The following is a 16752-nucleotide window of genomic DNA, read 5'->3' as shown; positions in this document are numbered from 1 at the left end:
CTCTCGCCTACCAGGTCTCAGGACCCCACACCCGCCTCAGCACCTCAGGAAGCCACAGAAGGCAGCAAAGTCACGGATCCCTCAGGTGAGGCCCTCTTTGCCCTGCCCACCCGTGGCCCTGGGCAGAGAGAGCAGCCTGGCCAGCTCTGAGCTTGCTGGAAGGCTGCAGCTGAGATCTCTTATTCCCCACAGCCCCCTGCCAGGCCTTGGTTAGCATCGGGGACCTTCAGGCCACCTTCCACGGGATCCGTTCTGCCCCCAACTCCTCGGACAGGTGAGCAGCGAGGTGGGGCTTGCTGAGGCGAGGTGCCTGGTATCAGAAGTCTTTTCTCCTCTTTGGTGAGATGGGCTCTGGGTTCATCTTGTCCCTGAGCTGCTCCAGGTCTCCTTTGCAGGACCCCCAGGCCCAGCCTCATGTTGTGCCCCAGCCCCTTGCACTCTGTAGGCTGGTTCTTCTCTTAGTAGCCTGGGATGCTTGGGGCCCTTGAACCCCAGGGTTGGGAAAGGCTCGTTGGAGGGTGTGAAGGATTGGGAGGGTGAGAGCATGCAGAAGACTCCTTGGGGCTGTCTCAGCCGGCCTCGAGTACCTCCTCCACAGGGACAGGAGGCGGGAAGAGGGGTGCTTGTCTTCCTGTCCAGGGCTGTGCTGTCCCTCCACGCTGAGCCAGCTGCGTCCTCGGGAGGCCCCTCCCTGTGGGGCAGGTGGCAGACACACACCCAGTGAGCCGACTTCAGTCGGGTGGGATGTGAGGGTGTCAGCAGGTGATGGTGGGGGCCACGCTGACAGCCGCACCTGCCTCTCACCCGCAGTGCAACCAGAGACCCCTCTACCTCTGTCCCAGCCTCCGGGGCCCACCAGCCCCCCCAGACCACAGAAGGGGAGAAGAGCCCAGAGCCCTTGGGGCTTCCCCAAAGCCAGAGGTGAGCACCAGGGCAGCAGGGCAGGGGGGGTGGGGCTGGTGGGGCAGGAAGTGACCTCTGCACATCCCCTCTCTCCCCTGACAGTGCCCAGGCCCTCAAGCCTCCTCCAATACCCAATGGCTCTGCCCCGGAAGGGCCTGCATCCCCAGGCTCCCAGTGAGTATGGCTGCAGCCTGGGGCTGGGGAGGTGGGGCTAGGCCTGCTAGACCCTCACACGACGTCTCCCTCTGTTTCCAGATAGCTGCCTGGTGCGGCAGCGGTGGCCAGATCTTCCGTCCTCCCGTGGATCTCCCAGGGTGGGGGCAGGGCGGGTCCCACGATGGCCCCCATTGCCGTCATCACCCTGACACCCCCACATTCTCTCCTCTGGGCCCCCAGGAGGCTGGTGCCAGGGAGACAGGCCCAACCCACCCCCATTTGCACTGAGAAGAGAAGTTTTGGAGCGTTGCCTCCTAGAATAAAGATAAAGAGAGTCAAATAGAGAGAATGGAGAGAGAGAAACGTATATTATATATTATATAGAGAGAGGGAGGAGAGCGAGAGAGAGTGAGGACGCCGAGCTGGGCTGGCGGCTCCAAAGCACAGCCTTCCCCGTTCCGTCCCAGCGGGGGCTGGTGTTAGGGTTCCCAAGGTTGCCACCCTCGTGCCCAGCTGTCCCACGCTCCAGCGCAGACGGCCACGCCCACACCCGGCCTTTTAGCTCAGGTCCACCATGGGGGACGGCCCAGCGTGGGTGGGGGTGCCAGAGGGTCCCGAGTGGGGGCCGTGCCTTTGCCCAGACCCTGCACTTTCAACCAGGCCAGTCCGGCTCTGGGGAGCAGGGGCCTCCCCGGCAACACCCCCAGGGGCCTTGAGGGTCTGAGGTCCCAGCCCTGTTGCCAAGTGGCCTTGTCCCCAGCTCCCTCCTCCCAGGCTGGTGTGAGTGTGCGTGCGTTCGTGCCGAGCTTCTATTTCATATTGCAAATATAAATAAAGGAAGACAGTTTACGATTCTGCTGGTCAGACCTTACGTTCTGGGATGCGGGGTGGGGAGCCTGTATTATCCCTGCACCCCAGAGACTGGGGGTGCTACTGACCCAGTCTGCTCCCACACTGTGTCCTGCCAGAGGGAGCTCTGTGGCTGCAGAGGCCCCAGGCTGGGCCAGATGCTGGCTGTGAGGGCTCCTGCCAGGTCTACCCCACCTGTGGGCAGGGCCGTGGGCAGAGGATAGAAGCCACTGACAGGCTCCAATCCCTGCTCCTTCCCCCGCTTATCCCCAGTAACCAAGCCCAGCATTGAGGCTGGGCACTGGCAGCCAGTAGGTCTGAGTCTTTCAGGTAGAAGGTGGAAGCGTAGGCCGGGTGTGCAGCGAGTGGCACAGGGGAGCGGCGCTGGGAAACCGGAGCGTGTGACCGGGCCATGAGGACAGCGTCCTCACTGGGGTGGCAGTTGGCTTGGAGGTCACCTGGGGCTCGCTCAGCTAACAGGAGAGGGTGCTTATTCCCCACATTCATGGTGGTACCTCCTGGTCACCCATTGAAGCAGTGTTTGTGGTGGAGCCCCTGAGGGCTTGGTGGGGTTGAGCAGAAGGAGGGAAGGTTTCATGGAGCAGGGAGGGAGACGGCTAGGGCAGCAAGTGAAGGATGGACTCGCCTTCCCATCCCTCCAGGGGCACTCCTGCCAGCCAGCCCCTCCCCCGCTTCCCATGATGGGGTGACTGTTGGAATTCTGCACCCCATCTCTTCTGATTATCGGGGGCCCAGGACAAGGGGATGGGCGTTTGTGGGCCTCACCCCTCCAGGCAGACAGGAGGAAGCCATGTCCCAGCAGGCTAGGGCAGAGGGACCCCCAATGCCAGCAGTGCTTTATCAGCGGGTGCCAGGCAAGGCTATCCCCAGGGTGAGGACAACATCTCCCCGGGCCCTGTTATCAGTCACAGAGTCCACAGGACGCTCCTTGGGTTAACGTGTAACCATGAGCCCTCCCCTCCACCCCCTGAAGCCACTCGCTCCCAGATTAGGTCGCTCTGGGGGTATCAGGCCAGCATGGACGCTAGCAAAGCGGGGCAGACCCTGAAGACTCACTGCTCAGCCCAGGTGAGAGCCTTTCGAGCTGTGCCTGGGGCTGGGGGACAGGGCCCTGGAACCCCAGCAGCCGGTGGGTCTGGGAGCTGCTGTCCTTGAGTTGGCTGGGGCCCTGGGAAGCTAGGTTCTGGCAGCCTGGTCCCTGAATGGGTCCAGCCTGTACAGCTGGGGTCCCAGGTGGGGGTGGGACAGGAGCCATGAGATCTGAGTCCCAAGAATGGGGGCTGGGCGGGGTTTCGGCTCAGCAGCTCCCCACTCCCCAAAGCGCGCAGATGTCTGCAGGTGGCTGAGCCCCTTCATCCTCTCCTGCTGCGTGTACTTCTGCCTCTGGATTCCCGAGGACCAGCTGTCCTGGTTCGCTGCCCTGATCAAGTGCCTGCCCGTCCTCTGCCTGGCCGGGTTCCTGTGGATCATGTCCCCAAGCGGGGGCTACACCCGGCTCCTCCAGGGAGCCCTTGTGTGCTCAGCTGTGGGGGACGCCTGCCTCATCTGGCCTGAAGCCTTCCTCCCTGGTGAGCGGAAGCTGCTGTGACGCTTTCCAGATGCCCGTGTGCGGGAGGCCCCAGCACTTGGATGGGAGCCTGGGTGCAGAGGGCTCCTGTGAGAGAGCTCCAGTGATGAAAGGCACGGTGCGGGGCGCAGCCGTGACCGAGGCGGCTCACGCTCCAGCGAGGAGTGGGGGGCGCAGCCGTGACTGAGGCAGCTCACGCTCCAGCGAGGGGTGGGGGCAGGCGGTGTTACGGCAGTAGCTGGGGGTGGCGCGGAGAGCGGTGAGGACCCGCTGGAGGTACTGCAGTTTGAAGCAGGGTTGCTGAGGAAGGCCTCACTGAGGAAGTCACATTTGGGCAGAGCTGAAGGTACTGTATGCCTGTGTGGGGGAAGGGCGAGTGTAAAGGCTCCGGGGCAGGGACGTGCCAGGTGCTGTGGCCAAGCAGGCCGGGTGGCTGGAGCAGAGTGGCTGGTGAGCCGGAGGGCATGGGGCTTTGGAGGCCAAGGGAAGGTGGGGCCTCCTGGCGGTTCTGAGCAGAGCAAGGATGGACACTGCATGTGGGGGGACCTGCGAGGAGGCTTGGGGAAGGTGGGGCCTCCTGGTGGTTCTGAGCAGAGCAAGGATGGACACTGCATGTGGGGAGACCCGCGAGGAGGCTTGGCCAGGGTGGGGCCTGGTGCTTTGGGATGGTCCTTCTCTTAGGCCCTGAGGGGTAACTTCGGGGCCATTCCCAGGATGGGCCTTCCTCACTGGTACCCCTCCTCTCCCGCCAGGCATGGCCGCCTTTGCCACCGCCCACCTCCTCTACGTCTGGGCCTTCGGCTTCTCTCCCCTGCAGCCTGGCCTGCTGCTGCTCATCATCCTGGCCTCTGGCCCCTACCTCAGCCTTGTGCTCCAGCACCTTGAGCCGGATATGGTCCTGCCGGTGGCAGCCTACGGGCTGATACTGATGGCCGTGCTGTGGCGCGGCCTGGCCCGGGGCGGGAGTGCCGGCTGGGGTGTGCTGCTCTTCACACTGTCTGATGGCGTGCTGGCCTGGGACACCTTCGCCCAGCCCCTGCCCCATGCCCGCCTGGTGATCATGGCCACCTACTGTGCTGCCCAGCTCCTCATCACACTGTCAGCCCTCAGGAGCCCTGTGCCCAAGACTGACTGACTAGGGAGCTTGAAGGGCCGGTGTTCAGGCCTCTTCTGCAAGTACCTGGGCCTCTCAGACCAGCCCAGCCTGAGAAATACCCTCAGCAGCGAAGCTTCCTGATGCCTGTCTGCAGGCGCCGCTGCCGCCGTCGCTTCTGGCTGAAGACATTTGAGGACGATTTGCGGAATTCCAAGTCCACTGCTGGGTTCCAGCTGCCTTCCCTGGGTTCTGACTCCAGATCCCTGGCTCATCAGCCAGGCCCACATGCGGCCCTCCCAGCCACCAGCCTGCCTCCGTGTTGGCTGTCGGCCCCACAGCCTGCCCACCCCCTGCTGTTGCTCTGAATCCGTTTTCCTTGTGGGTGTGGAACCGTAGATGATGTTGTTACCGTAGGAGAGGCCTCGGGGAGGGTCCTCATTGTGATAAACCATCGCGGTTAATGACAGCAGAAGGTTCTTTGTCGCTCCCCATGGACCAGGCCTGGTGCCCAGTGGGACCCTCCATGGCCCTCTGGTGCGGGGGATTCGGGGGGATAAAGTGAGGATTGTGCAGAACTGAGCCAAGAGGACTGTTTGGTCTCTGTTAGTTTCCTGGGGCTGCCGTCACAAGTTACCCCAAGCCAGATGCTTTGAAACAAGATGAATGGACTCTCCTGCAGTTCTGGAGACCCAGAGTCCAAAATCAGAGTGTTTTCCGGCCCATGGTCCCTCTTGAGGCTCTAGGGAAGAATCCGTCCTTGCCCTCTCGGCTTCTGGAGGCTCCCAGGAATCCCTGGCTTCCCTTGGCCTGTGGCTGTGTCTCTCTGTCTTCATGTGGCTGTCTTCACCTGGCAGCCTCCCTCTGTGTCTGCATCCTTCTAGGGACACAGGTTGTTGGATTTAGGGCCCACCCTAAACCCAGGGTGGTTCCATCTCAAGATCCTTAAGTATGTCTGCAAAGCCCCTGTTTCTAAGTAGTGTCACCTGCAGAGGTACCTGGGGTTAAGACTTGGACATATCTTTCTAGGGGACACAACCTGCTGCAGTCACATGCAGTATCAGGAGAAGGGTGGGAGGCTTGAGGATGAGGGGTCTTGGAGGAGGGAGGGTAGCAAGGGGGTAGGAATCAAATGGGAAGGAGGAACCCAGCTGTGCTCCTTGTCAAGGCTGTGTGACCTTCGCAAGCTGCTATCCCTCTCTGGTCCACAGATTCTGCATCTGAAGACTTGACAGGGTCCAAGCTGCTTTCCAAGACCCTATTTGACTTCTGCATCCATGATGTGCTTTCAGTGACTCATAGCAGAGAGGCGACTTCTCCATCCATGGTCAGCATTTAGAGACTCTTACAGCAGAGAGGCAACCTCTCTATCCATGACCTGCATTTAGGGACTCTTAGAGCAGAGAGGTGGCTTCTCCATCCATGACCTGCATTTAGGGACTCAGATGTGAGAGTACAGAGGTGGGAAGGGAAGGTGGGGAGCCTGGAGGATGGGGACCAGGAAGGAAATTGAGGACAGGAATCCACAGTTGGAGTGAGGAGAAGTGGAAGCGGAGGGATTTCCTTGAGGAAGGGTCAGGCATGAGGAGGATCTGAAGGATTGGACTCAGGTTTGAAACTTCCACTTCCTCCTCATCTCCTACCCTCTCCACTGAGACCTGATGAAAGGTGGGGAAAGAGGAAATTGAGCAGTGAAGTGCAGCAGGAGGGACGGGGGTCTGGGTGTGCAGATTCCAGGAGCACGTGGGGCCTGCAGACATGAGGGGTTCCTGGAGGTGAGGGAGGAGAGGCTGGAACCTGGACTCCTGGGTCTGAGGGAGGAGGGGCTGGGGCCCTGGACTCCTGGGTCTGAGGGAGGAGGGGCTGGGGCCCTGGACTCCTGGGTCTGAGGAAGGAGGGGCTGGGGGCCTGGACTCCTGGGTCTGAGGGAGGAGGGGCTGAACCTGGACTCCTGAGTCTGAGGGAGGAGGAGCTGGGGGCCTAGACTCCTGGGTCTGAGGGAGGAGGAGCTGGGCCTTGACTCTTGGTTCTGAGGGAAGAGGGGCTGGGGGCCTGGACTCCTGGGTCTGAGGGAGAAGAAGCTGGGCCTTGACTCTTGGTTCTGAGGGAAGAGGGGCTGGGGGCCTGGACTCCTGGGTCTGAGGGAGGAGGGGCTGAAGCCCCGGACACCTGGGTCTGAGGAAGGAGGAGCTGCGGGCCTGGACTCCTGGGTCTGAGGGAGGAGGGGCTGGGGACCTGGGTCTGAGGAAGGAGGGGCTGGGGGCCTAGAGTCCTGAGTCTGAGGGAGGAGGAGCTGGGGTCCTGGGTCTGAGGGAGGAGGGGCTGGGGGCCTGGACTCTTGAGTCTGAGGGAGGAGGGGCTGGGGATCTGGACTCCTGAGTCTGAGGGAGGAGGGGCTGGGCCAATAATCCCTGGTGTTTGGGGATCATTCTGGCTTTTGGTCCCTGGGCTCTGTGGGGTCGGCTGTCCAGAGCGATGGGATGCTGCTCTCCTGTCGGCATCTAGCAGCCCCAGCGTCCTGTCCCTCCTCTCTGATTCTGGCCCCCTGACGACCTTTTGACCTTTCGTCTGACTTTTCAGAGGTCTGCTTTCTCATGATCTGATTGGTGTTTCTCTAAAGCGGAACTCTCGGAGGTGCTGCGCTCATCCCCCTCAGGCTCCTTCCAGCCCTGCCAGGACCCAGACCTGGGGCAAGGGGCAAAACGCCGGCTCCGTCTTCCTTCGCAAGCCGGGGTGGCTGGTGGGGATGAGGCGGGGTGGGACTCAGCAGCCTTCGTCCCGATCCTGCAGGGCAGACCACCGTGGGTCTGATTCCCCATCTCGTCCCTCCCCAGGCCCTCTGGACCACGACAGAGGCCACAGCAGCAGGTTAGTGACCCCATCAGCCTCCATCCTGCACGTCTAGGAAGGGTGGTGGGATTCCATCTACTGTTCACTGCAGAGCCTTCTCCCCCATGTCTCAGCCCCCAAAGCAGACAGAATCATGAGTGTGGAGGCTCGGACCTCCAGCTCCATCACCCTGAGCTGGGCAGCCCCAAGGGCCCAGACTGGCAGACTTCCATCTACTGGGTCCAGGGGCATGGCCAGCGGGAACACAAGCACGTCACACTGCTGGCTAGTGGTGGAGGGCTTCAGCCTGGGACCCTCTACACCTTCTCTGTGTGGGCCAAGAAGAAAGGAATAGGTGGCCCCAGGGACGTCCTGAGCACGTCTGCAGGTAAGAGGGGCCACCTTTGCACTGCCTAGCAACATGTGTGTGTGTACATTTGTAAAAAGTGCCAGGCTGTGCACTTGATTCTCGTGATTAGAGCCACAAACAAACTTTATCAAATGACTCTCTTCTTTCCCCATGCCCAAACTAGTTCCTCACCCTGAGGGCCCCGCAGGCCCAAACTAGTCCCTCACCCTGAGGGTCCCGCAGGCCCAGACCCCAAGACCTGCCCCTGCTGGCTCCACTGGGCCTGTGACGACTCAGACATCAGGGTGCCTTCGGAGGGCCTGGCTGCAGGGAGCAGTACCTCAGCATGTGGGCCCAGAAGCATGAGGTCAGTAGCCCCAGTCAGATGCTCACAGAGGCCACGGGCGAGGGGTGAGAGCACTCTGGGCTTGGGGAGTAGGAGGCCTCTGACATCCGCCCCACTGATAGGGTGCATCCCTCCAGAGCAAGCAGGGCTGTGGGAAGGAGGGGATGCTTCCCTTTGCTCTGGAGGCCCAGGGCCTATGGGGTGTGGTCTGTGAAGCAGGTTCACTGTGCACTGGTTACCAACTCGCCAGAGTCTGATGAGACAGAACGCCACACGCAAAAAGTTACATGAAGTGGGCTTGTTTCTCACAGATGGGCAGCAAGGGACAGCAGAAGCCCGGGGTCCATTGTGAGCTGGTCCCCCAAGGCTTAGGAAAGTGGCCTAGGGAGGATAGGGTCACAACTGTGTGTGCCTCACTTGTATGGCAGCTGAGGGACCCCCAAAAGTACCCAGCCCTGGGTTTTCTACTCTGGGGGAAACCTGAGTCACCGGGCTCAAGCATTGAAGGGCATCCTTTTTCTAGGGCAGGCAGGAATGGAGCCCAGGCTGCCTGGCCAGTCCCTCCATATCTCGGGATATTGCATTCCCAGCACATTCTACCGTTACTGTTGAGAACTACAAGTAAGAGACAACCGGCTCTGTTTAAGGCCACTCAGATAACCTTCCTGCAGGAACCCTGACCCCCTTCCCTTCCTTTCCTTGCCCGGCCAGGTCATGGATCTGAGGATACAGGCTCAGACCCTGAGTTCTGTCACACTAAGGTGTATATCCCCCCCAGGCCCAGACCCCCACACCTACACCTACTGGGTCCAGTGGGCAGGGACCACAGCCCCCAGTGGGACCAGAAGTGTGGCAGAGACAGGGTTGTGGTGGAAGCCCTGGAATCTGGGTCTTCATAAACCTTCATTGGGTGGGCTGAAAGGCGCGGTGGCTCATGCCTGAAATCCCTGCACTTTGGGAGGCCGAGACGGGTGGATCACCTGAGGTCAGGAGGTTGAGACCAGCCTGGCCAACATGATGAAACCCTGTCTCTACTAAAAATACAAGAAAATTAGCTGGGCGTGGTGTTGCGTGCCTGTAATCCCAGCTACTCAGGAGGCTGAGGCAGGAGAATTGCTTGAACCCGGGAGGCAGAGGTTGCAGTGAGCCAAGATTGCGCCACTGCGCTCCAGCCTGGGCAACGAGCAAAATTCCGTCTCAAAAAATAAATAGTCGGTCACGGTGGCTCACGCCTGTAATCCCAGCACTTTGGGAGGCCAAGGCAGGCAGATCATGAGGTCAGGAGTTCAAGACCAGCCCGGACAACATGGTGAAACCCTGTCTCTACTAAAAATACAAAAATCAGGCATGGTGACACATGACTGTAATCCCAGCTACTCGGGAGCCTGAGGCGGGAGAATCGCTTGAATTCGGGAAGTGGAGGTTGCAGTGAGCCTAGATCGTGCCATTGCACTCTAGCCTGGGTGACAGAGTGAGACTCTGTCTCAAAATAAATAAATAGCCTGGTGTGGTGGCTCACGCCTGTAATCCCATCACTTTGGGAGGCCGAGGCGGGCGGATCACCTGAGGTTGGGAGTTCGAGACCAGCCTGACCAACAACTTGGAGAAACCCCATCTCTACTGAAAATACAAAACTAGCCAGGTGTGGTGGTGCATGCCTGTAGAATCACTTGAACCCAGGAGCCAGAGGTTGTGGTGAGCCGAGACTGCACCATTGCACTCCAGCCTGGGCAACAAGAGCAAAACCCCATCTCAAAAATAAAATAAAATAAATTTTCTGCATCTTAGCAGGTTCTCCTGTCTCCCCTCCAGTTTGTACCTCCCTTCCCCAAGAGTGACCAGTCTCCTGATCTTTATCATCGTAAATTAGTGTAGTCTGTCCTTGAACCTTCTCTAAGTGGAATTATACAGTATGTAGTTATTTGATTCTGGCTTTCTTCACCCAACATTGTGGATGAAATATGGATCCATGCTGTGTGTTTTTATTTTTATTGCTGTGTAGTATTTATCGTATGAATGTATTACAGTTTGTTTTCATCCCTCTCTTCATGGACATTTTATGTTTCTAGTTTTGGGCTACTATGAATAAAGCTACCATGAACATTTCTGTCCATGTCTTTTGGAGCACACAGGAAGTTCTTTCCCTCAGGTGTCTGCCTAGCAGTGGAATCGCTGAGTGATGATATACGTACCTTTGGCTTTTGTAGTTACTGACAAACCATTTCTCAAAGCAGCTTACCAGTTTACCATCCTGCCAGCAATGTGAGGAAGCTTCATTTGCCCCATATTCTTGCAAATGGTTGTTCGTCTTTTCCATTTTAGTTCTTCTGCTGCAGTGTTCTGGTGCTTCCTTGTGGTTTAATTTCCATAATGACTAATGAAGTTGAACACATTCCTGTTTGTGTGTGTATGTGTGTGTGTGGCCATTTGGATGTTCTTGGTAAAGTGTCTCTTCAAGTCCATTGCCCATTAAATGGGTCTTCTGCCTTCCTTAATTTGTAGGAAGTCTTTGAAAATATAAAGGGTACAGCTCTTTTGTCAGATGTTTGTGTCACCAAGTGCCATCATGGCCTAGTTTTAATTCAAGGCTCAGCTAAATCGCATGGGATCACAGGTGTAGAAGGGTTTGCTTTCCAAGAGGACTGCAGAGATTTCCTCCACTCCCCTGCTCCAGCCTTCCCTTCTCTCATAGAAACAAATGTAGGGAATCTCTCTTTTCTCCTGCAGAGTCCAGGGTTGCTAGAGGACTGAGAAGGGCTGCACCATGTTTTCTCCTCAGCGCCAAGAGAGACTGGGTTTTCCCTGAAAATGACAAACTTGTCAGGTGTGCCCCCAACAAATGTGTATTCAGCACCGAGGACAGCAATCCCAGGAGCTGCCAGAGCCTAGAGGCCCAGAAGTGGCTGCAAATGGGCAGAACCATGCTGTCTGTCCACCTCTCCCTCTGTGATCTGGGGTCGAGCCTTCCTTGCTTTCTGCTGTGGTTTCACCCCTCAGCTTAGACTTTAACAATAGCAGAAGATGATCAGTAAATACGTGAAATGGAGACATGATCAAGGAGGGGAGAGGTGGGGACACGTGTGTGTGAGTTCGGGAAAGACTTTAGGACAGCTTCATCCCTCACCTGGATGCCCTGATGAGCATGGTAGGGAGGAGCCCCACGGTCTGCCTTCCTCACTATCCTACACTTCCTTATTCCAGGACACGGGCAAAAATGATGGGGCCCAGCATGCCCCCCAGAGCTGGCCTCTGTTGGATGCTTCCTGCCTGTGAGATGACAAAGAGCTGTGGTTCCTGGTCTTTCTACCTCCTTGCTTCTGACCACGAACACAGAAAGGTCGCTAGCACCCTTGGATCTTGGAAGAGGGAAAGACAGGAACTCCACAGTCCTTTCCCCTGAGCTACCAAAGCATTCTTCCCCTGCCTCAAGTCAGCCTCATTTGGGGAATGGAGCTGAGAAAATTTATTCTGGGTGTGGAAAAAGGAATCTACCAAACCCAGTGCTCCCTGGGTTCTGAGCAGTGGGGGTGGGGTTGGGATTGTGCCATAGTTTTGAATCAATACTTTGAAAGCACTTTGGGGCCGGGCTCATGCCTGTAATCCCAGCACTTTAGGCGGCTGAGGTGGGCGGATAACAAGGTCAGGAGATCAAGACCATCCTGGCTAACATGGTGAAACCCCATCTCTACTAAAAATACAAAAAATTAGCTGGGCATGGTGGCAGCTACTCGGGAGGCTGAGACAGGAGAATGGTGTGAACCCGGGAGGCAGAGCTTGCAGTGAGCCGAGATCACGCCACTGCACTCCAGCCTGGAGTGCGAGACTCTGTCTCAAAAAAAAAAAAAGAAAAAGAAAAAAGAAAAGAAAGCACTTTGGGAGGCCAAGACAGGTGGATCACTTGAGGTCAGGAGTTCCAGACCAGCCTGGCCTATATGGCGAAACCTCATCTCTACTGAAAATACAAAAATTAGCTGGGCATGGTGGTGGGCGCCGGTAATCCCAGCTACTCGGGAGGGTGAGACAGGATAATCGCTTGAATCCAGGAAGTGGAGGTTGCAGTGAGCCAAGATCGTACCACTGCACTGCAGCCTGGGTGACAGAGTAGGACTTTGTCTAAAACAAAACAAAAAACACCAACAGATGAATCCACCTGGGGAAGTATGTCTTTTTCAGGGGGCATAAAGCTCATCCCTGCTATTATGAACTGAATTTCATCCTCCTTCAAAAATTTGTAAGTTGGTGTCCTAACCTCCAGTACCTCAGAATGTGATTGTATTTGGAGACAGGGTCTTTGAAGAAGTGATTAAGTTAAAATGAGGTCACTTTGAGATGCTGAGGCAGATGGATTGCTTGAGCCCAGGAGTTTGAAATCTTCCTGGGCAGCACGGTGAGAACTCCATCTCCCCCAGTTTTTTTTTTTTAATTAGCCAAGCTGGGCATGGTGGCTCACGGCTGTAATCCCAGCACTTTGGGAGGCAGAGGCAGGTGGATCGCTTGAGGTCAAGAGTTCAAGACCAGCCTGGCCAACATGGTGAAACCCTGTCTCTACTTAAAAATAAAAAAATTAGGCCGGGCGTGGTGGCTCACGCCTGTAATCCCAGCACTTTAAGAGGCCGAGGCGGGTGGATCACCTGAGGTCAGGAGTTCAAGACCAGCCTGGCCAACATGGTGAAACCCCATCTCAACTAAAAATACAAAAAAATTAGCTGGGCGTGGTAGCGGGCACCTGTAATCCCAGCTACTCAGGAGGCTGAGGCAGGAGAATTGCTTGAACCTGGGAGGCAGAGGTTGCAGTGAGCTGAGATCGCGGCACTGCACTCCAGCCTTGGCAACAGAGCAAGACTCGGTCTAAATAATATATATATATATATTAGCCAGGCATGGTGGTGTGCCACTGTAGCCACAGCTACTCAGGAGGCTGAGGTGGGAGGATCACTTGAGCCCAGGATGTGGAGGCTGCAGTGAGCTGTGTTCGTGCCACTGCACTCCAGCCTGGGAGACAGAGTGAGACGCTGTCTCAAAAAAAAAAAAAAGTCACTAGGGTGGGCCATAATCCAACCTGACTGGTGTCCTTATCAGAAGAGGAAGTTAGGACACAGACACTTGGAGGACAAGGGAGAACACAGCCATTTGCAAGCCAAGGAGAAAGAGGCCTCAGGAGGAACCAACCCTGCCCACATTTTCATCTTGGACCTCCAGCCTCCAGAACGGTGAGAAAACAAATCTCTGCTGTTTGGGTCACCTAGTCTACGCTCTTTGTTGTAGTAGCCCTAGCAAATGAATATACCAGTTTTTATGGAAAACCCCACAGCACCCAGATTCCTGGGTTCTGAACAATTGGGGGATGGAATTTTCTCATAGTTTTTTTTTTTTTCTTTTTCTTTTTCTTTTTTTGAGACGGAGTCTCGTTCTGTCACCCAGGCTGGAGTGCAGTGGCACGATCTCGGCTCACTGCAACCTCCGCCTCCCAGGTTCAAGCTGTTCTCCTGCCTCAGCCTCCCAAGTAGCTGGGATTACAGGAGCATGCCAGCACACCTGGCTAATTTTTGTATTTTTAGTAGAGACGAGGTTTTCAGAACCATATTGGCCAGGCTGGTCTCGAATTCCTGACTTCAAGTGATCCACCCGCCTCAGCCTCCCAAGTGCTGGGATTACAGGCGTGAGCCACAACGCCAGGCCCGAAGTTACTTACTCAAGACTCAAAAAAAGTTATCGATGATCCCATCTGGAGGAAATATGTTTTTTCCATGGGACGCTAAGGACATCCCGACTTCCCCATCCTCCGCAGTCACGTTTCTGTTGATTACATCAGCCTGTGTTCCCACCACGAGTGCTGCTCTGGGGTGCAGGGCGCTTTGGCCCTGGGTTGGTAAGATTCGCTAAAGACGTGTGGCGTGTTCTCTCCCGAGTCTGCTTTGTGGGGTTGGTGGGGCTTTTCCATCGGGAGCCGCACCAGCCACCCTGGAACCGCACTTCCAGAACCGCGTCAGCACCAAGGACAGCGCCAGGGAGCCTTGGCTGAAGGGACGGAGCCCCAGATGTGGCTGAGAAGGGGAAGAGGAAGGACCGTCGTGCCCTGGAGCCTGGGGCCGCCACGCCCTTGTTCCAGCCTCAGCCTTCAACCCCTACAGAGACGCCCAGTGAGCACTACGTGCCGCACGCAGGACTGAGGGGTGGAGAGTGGGAGGCCATGGGTGTCAACGTAGGGTCCCTGGAGGTATTGATTCAGATGCAGTAGCCCCCGGGCAGGTCCTGGCTGGCCCCACCCAGGACCTCAGTCGCTGACCTCAGGACATGGTCCAGGCTCTTTCTAGTCATGTCTGTGTGTGGCATCCTCCACCATACAAGTGAAAATCATTCCCCGTCTGCCTGATGTTGGCAGCCCACCCCCAGGAGGCTCCCTGCTCTGGCTCCTCATTTCTCACCTCAGTGCGAGCATGGATCTAGGAGAACCCCAGCTCTCTTACAAGATGATGAGTCAGGCCCCTGTCACTTCCTGGATCTTTCAATCCTGGCTCCCCGCAAGGCCAGGAAGAGCGAAAACATGGGCTGGATTCAGTGGAAACACAGCAACGCAGGACACAGCTACAGCGTGAGGAGCGAGCAAGCTGGAAAACCTGGGTGGGGGTCTGGACTGGTTCACCTGCAATGAGATCAACGATCTAATCGCGGCCAGGCGTGGTGGCTCATGTCTGTAATCTCAGCACTTTGGGAGGCTGAGGCGGGTGGATCACATGAGGTCAGGAGTTCGAGAACAGCCTAGCCAACATGGCAAAACCCCATCTCTACTAAAAATACAAAAATTAGCCAGGCATGGTGGTGCATGCCTGTAATCCCAGCTATTCGGGAGGCCAAGGCAGGAGAATCGCTTGAACCCAGGAGGCAGAGGTTGCAGTGAGCCGAGATGGTGCCACTCGCACTCCAGCCTGGGTGACAGAATGAGATTCCATTTAAAAGAAAAAAAAAAATCTAATCCTGGATGAGAGTCCAGGGAAAGTGAGAGTGGAGAAAGCTTACGTGAAAACGCAGACCAGATCCCTGAGTGTGGACCTGGATAACGTGACACACGTCATCAGATTCAGATTAAGGGATATTGCCTGAAGTTTCATCAGCCTTCGGTGTGGAGTTGACCTGATGTCCCCCAAGATGAATGGACTTGTCTGTACCTGAAAAAGATTCTTCCACTCTGATAAAGGAAAAATAGGCAAAGCCACAGACAATGTGATGAGTATTATAATAAGAGATTTGTTTAGTTTGGCTCCAAACATAGAAGGGAGTAGCCAACTGTATCTGGGGTCAACCAGAAGTAGAAAGAGAACTAGGCCCTGGCTGGTGGAGAAACATTTTACCAGGCAGAGGGAACAGTGTGTGCAAAGGCCCTGAGGTTTGAATCAGCCTGGAGTGCTAAGAAAAACATGCACGGACATCTGTGTAGCTGGAGTAAAGACAGGAGGAGAGGCTGGTGAGGTGGGCAGAGAGCAGATCTGAAAGAACTCCAATCTCAAGGTAAAGACATCATTCATTCATTCATTCAACAAATCTTACTGAGAAATGAATAAACACCTATAAGTGTCCATTCCAGTGAGGATAAATTGCTATCCAGGAGTGAGGGGGAACAGTGTGATGTCTTATAGGTTGATAAGATGACCGAGGTCCCAGACAGTCTAAAGGGAATCACACTGACCTTCTATCACTGTTGGAGTAAAGAACACTCTTCATTCAGGCTAACTTCTATAGGCAAAACGCCTTTTCCAGTTCATTAGCTGAATACCAGGTGCCAGGGGCTGTGTTGATTTGCTGAAGGAGACCTTACCCTGAGAAGACCAGCCACCTCCAAAGGTATTGCCATTTCTTTTTTTTTTCTTTCTTTTCTTTTCTTTTTATTTTTATTTTTATTGTTTTTATTATTATTATACTTTAAGTTTTAGGGTACATGTGCACAATGTGCAGGTTAGTTACATATGTATACATGTGCCATGCTGGTGTGCTGCACCCACTAACTCGTCATCTAGCATTAGGTATATCTCCCAATGCTATCCCTCCCCCCTCTCCCCACCCCACAACAGTCCCCAGAGTTGGAGATAGAGTTTCGCACTGTCTCCCAGGCTGGAGTGCAGTGGCGCCATCTCTGCTCACTGCAAGCTCCGCCTCCCGGGTTCACGCCATTCTCCTGCCTCAGCTTCCCAAGTAGCTGGGACTACAGGCGCCCACCACCACGCCCGGCTAATGTTTTGTATTTTTAGTAGAGACGGGGTTTCACCGTGGTCTCGATCTCCTGACCTCGTGATCCACCCTCCTCGGCCTCCCAAAGTGCTGGGATGACAGCCGTGAGCCACCGTATCCGGCCAGTATCACCATTTCTTACTTCTGTCTTCCAAGATCCATAAGGTCCTGCATAGATTAATCATGTGAATCAAAGGATAATGTTCTAGGAATGACTCTCCCATATCCCACCCCTGTGTTTTCCAAGGCTTGATGCCGGCGCTAATCTCTGTGATTCCCTGGGTTGACTATTTGGGAAGGATGATACTATGGTTTGGATCTGTGTCCCTGCCAAATCTCATGTTGAAATGGAATCCCCAGTGTTGGAGGTGGGACTTGGTGGGAGGTGTTTGGATCTTGGGGGTGGACCCCTCATG

The 16752-nt window shown here is 55.9% G+C and overlaps 2 protein-coding genes and 1 long non-coding RNA gene across 6 annotated transcripts in view; 2 read left to right on the top strand and 1 right to left on the bottom strand.

The window, feature by feature from the left end:
• PPP6R1 (protein phosphatase 6 regulatory subunit 1) overlaps nt 1–1911 on the top strand; it is a 29218-nt gene extending 27307 nt beyond the window's left edge. For 3 of the 4 annotated variants that reach the window (XM_054463833.2, XM_054463831.2, XM_063657504.1), the window contains 5 exons: nt 15–85; nt 193–274; nt 811–921; nt 1006–1077; nt 1159–1911. In XM_054463833.2, the coding sequence (XP_054319808.1) occupies nt 15–85; nt 193–274; nt 811–921; nt 1006–1077; nt 1159–1162 (340 nt within the window). In that variant the 3' untranslated portion in view covers nt 1163–1911. Of the gene's footprint in view, nt 1–14; nt 86–192; nt 275–810; nt 922–1005; nt 1082–1158 lie in introns of those variants that run through there. The other variant, XM_054463832.1, reaches the window with a different exon arrangement.
• Nucleotides 1912–2043: 132 nt separating this feature from the next.
• TMEM86B (transmembrane protein 86B) lies at nt 2044–10216 on the top strand. The gene is made up of 3 exons (XM_054463834.2): nt 2044–2997; nt 3251–3497; nt 4249–10216. Exons 1-3 carry the CDS (start codon nt 2947–2949, stop codon nt 4629–4631), a joined length of 681 nt encoding a protein of 226 aa, XP_054319809.1. The 5' UTR covers nt 2044–2946; the 3' UTR covers nt 4632–10216.
• LOC134738811 (uncharacterized) lies at nt 10076–14896 on the bottom strand. The gene is made up of 2 exons (XR_010124888.1): nt 13806–14896; nt 10076–10915 (listed from the first exon to the last, which is right to left on the bottom strand). It is a non-coding gene; the product is annotated as an uncharacterized LOC134738811 (long non-coding RNA).
• Nucleotides 14897–16752: the final 1856 nt, after the last annotated feature.

Source organism: Pongo pygmaeus, chromosome 20 (genome assembly GCF_028885625.2).
Source record: "Pongo pygmaeus isolate AG05252 chromosome 20, NHGRI_mPonPyg2-v2.0_pri, whole genome shotgun sequence".
In the NCBI taxonomy this organism is placed as follows: Eukaryota; Metazoa; Chordata; class Mammalia; order Primates; family Hominidae; genus Pongo; species Pongo pygmaeus.
Note: the sequence above shows the minus strand (reverse complement) of the source record. Positions and strands in the feature narration are given on the sequence as shown.

Excerpts from the sequence above, each read along its gene's own strand:
- TMEM86B (XM_054463834.2), top strand. The coding sequence starts at position 2,947 with ATGGACGCTAGCAAAGCGGGGCAGACCCTGAAGACTCACTGCTCAGCC. Across the intron at positions 2,998-3,250 it reads AGACTCACTGCTCAGCCCAG|CGCGCAGATGTCTGCAGGTG; the intron begins GTGAGAGCCTTT and ends CACTCCCCAAAG. Across the intron at positions 3,498-4,248 it reads GCCTGAAGCCTTCCTCCCTG|GCATGGCCGCCTTTGCCACC; the intron begins GTGAGCGGAAGC and ends CTCTCCCGCCAG.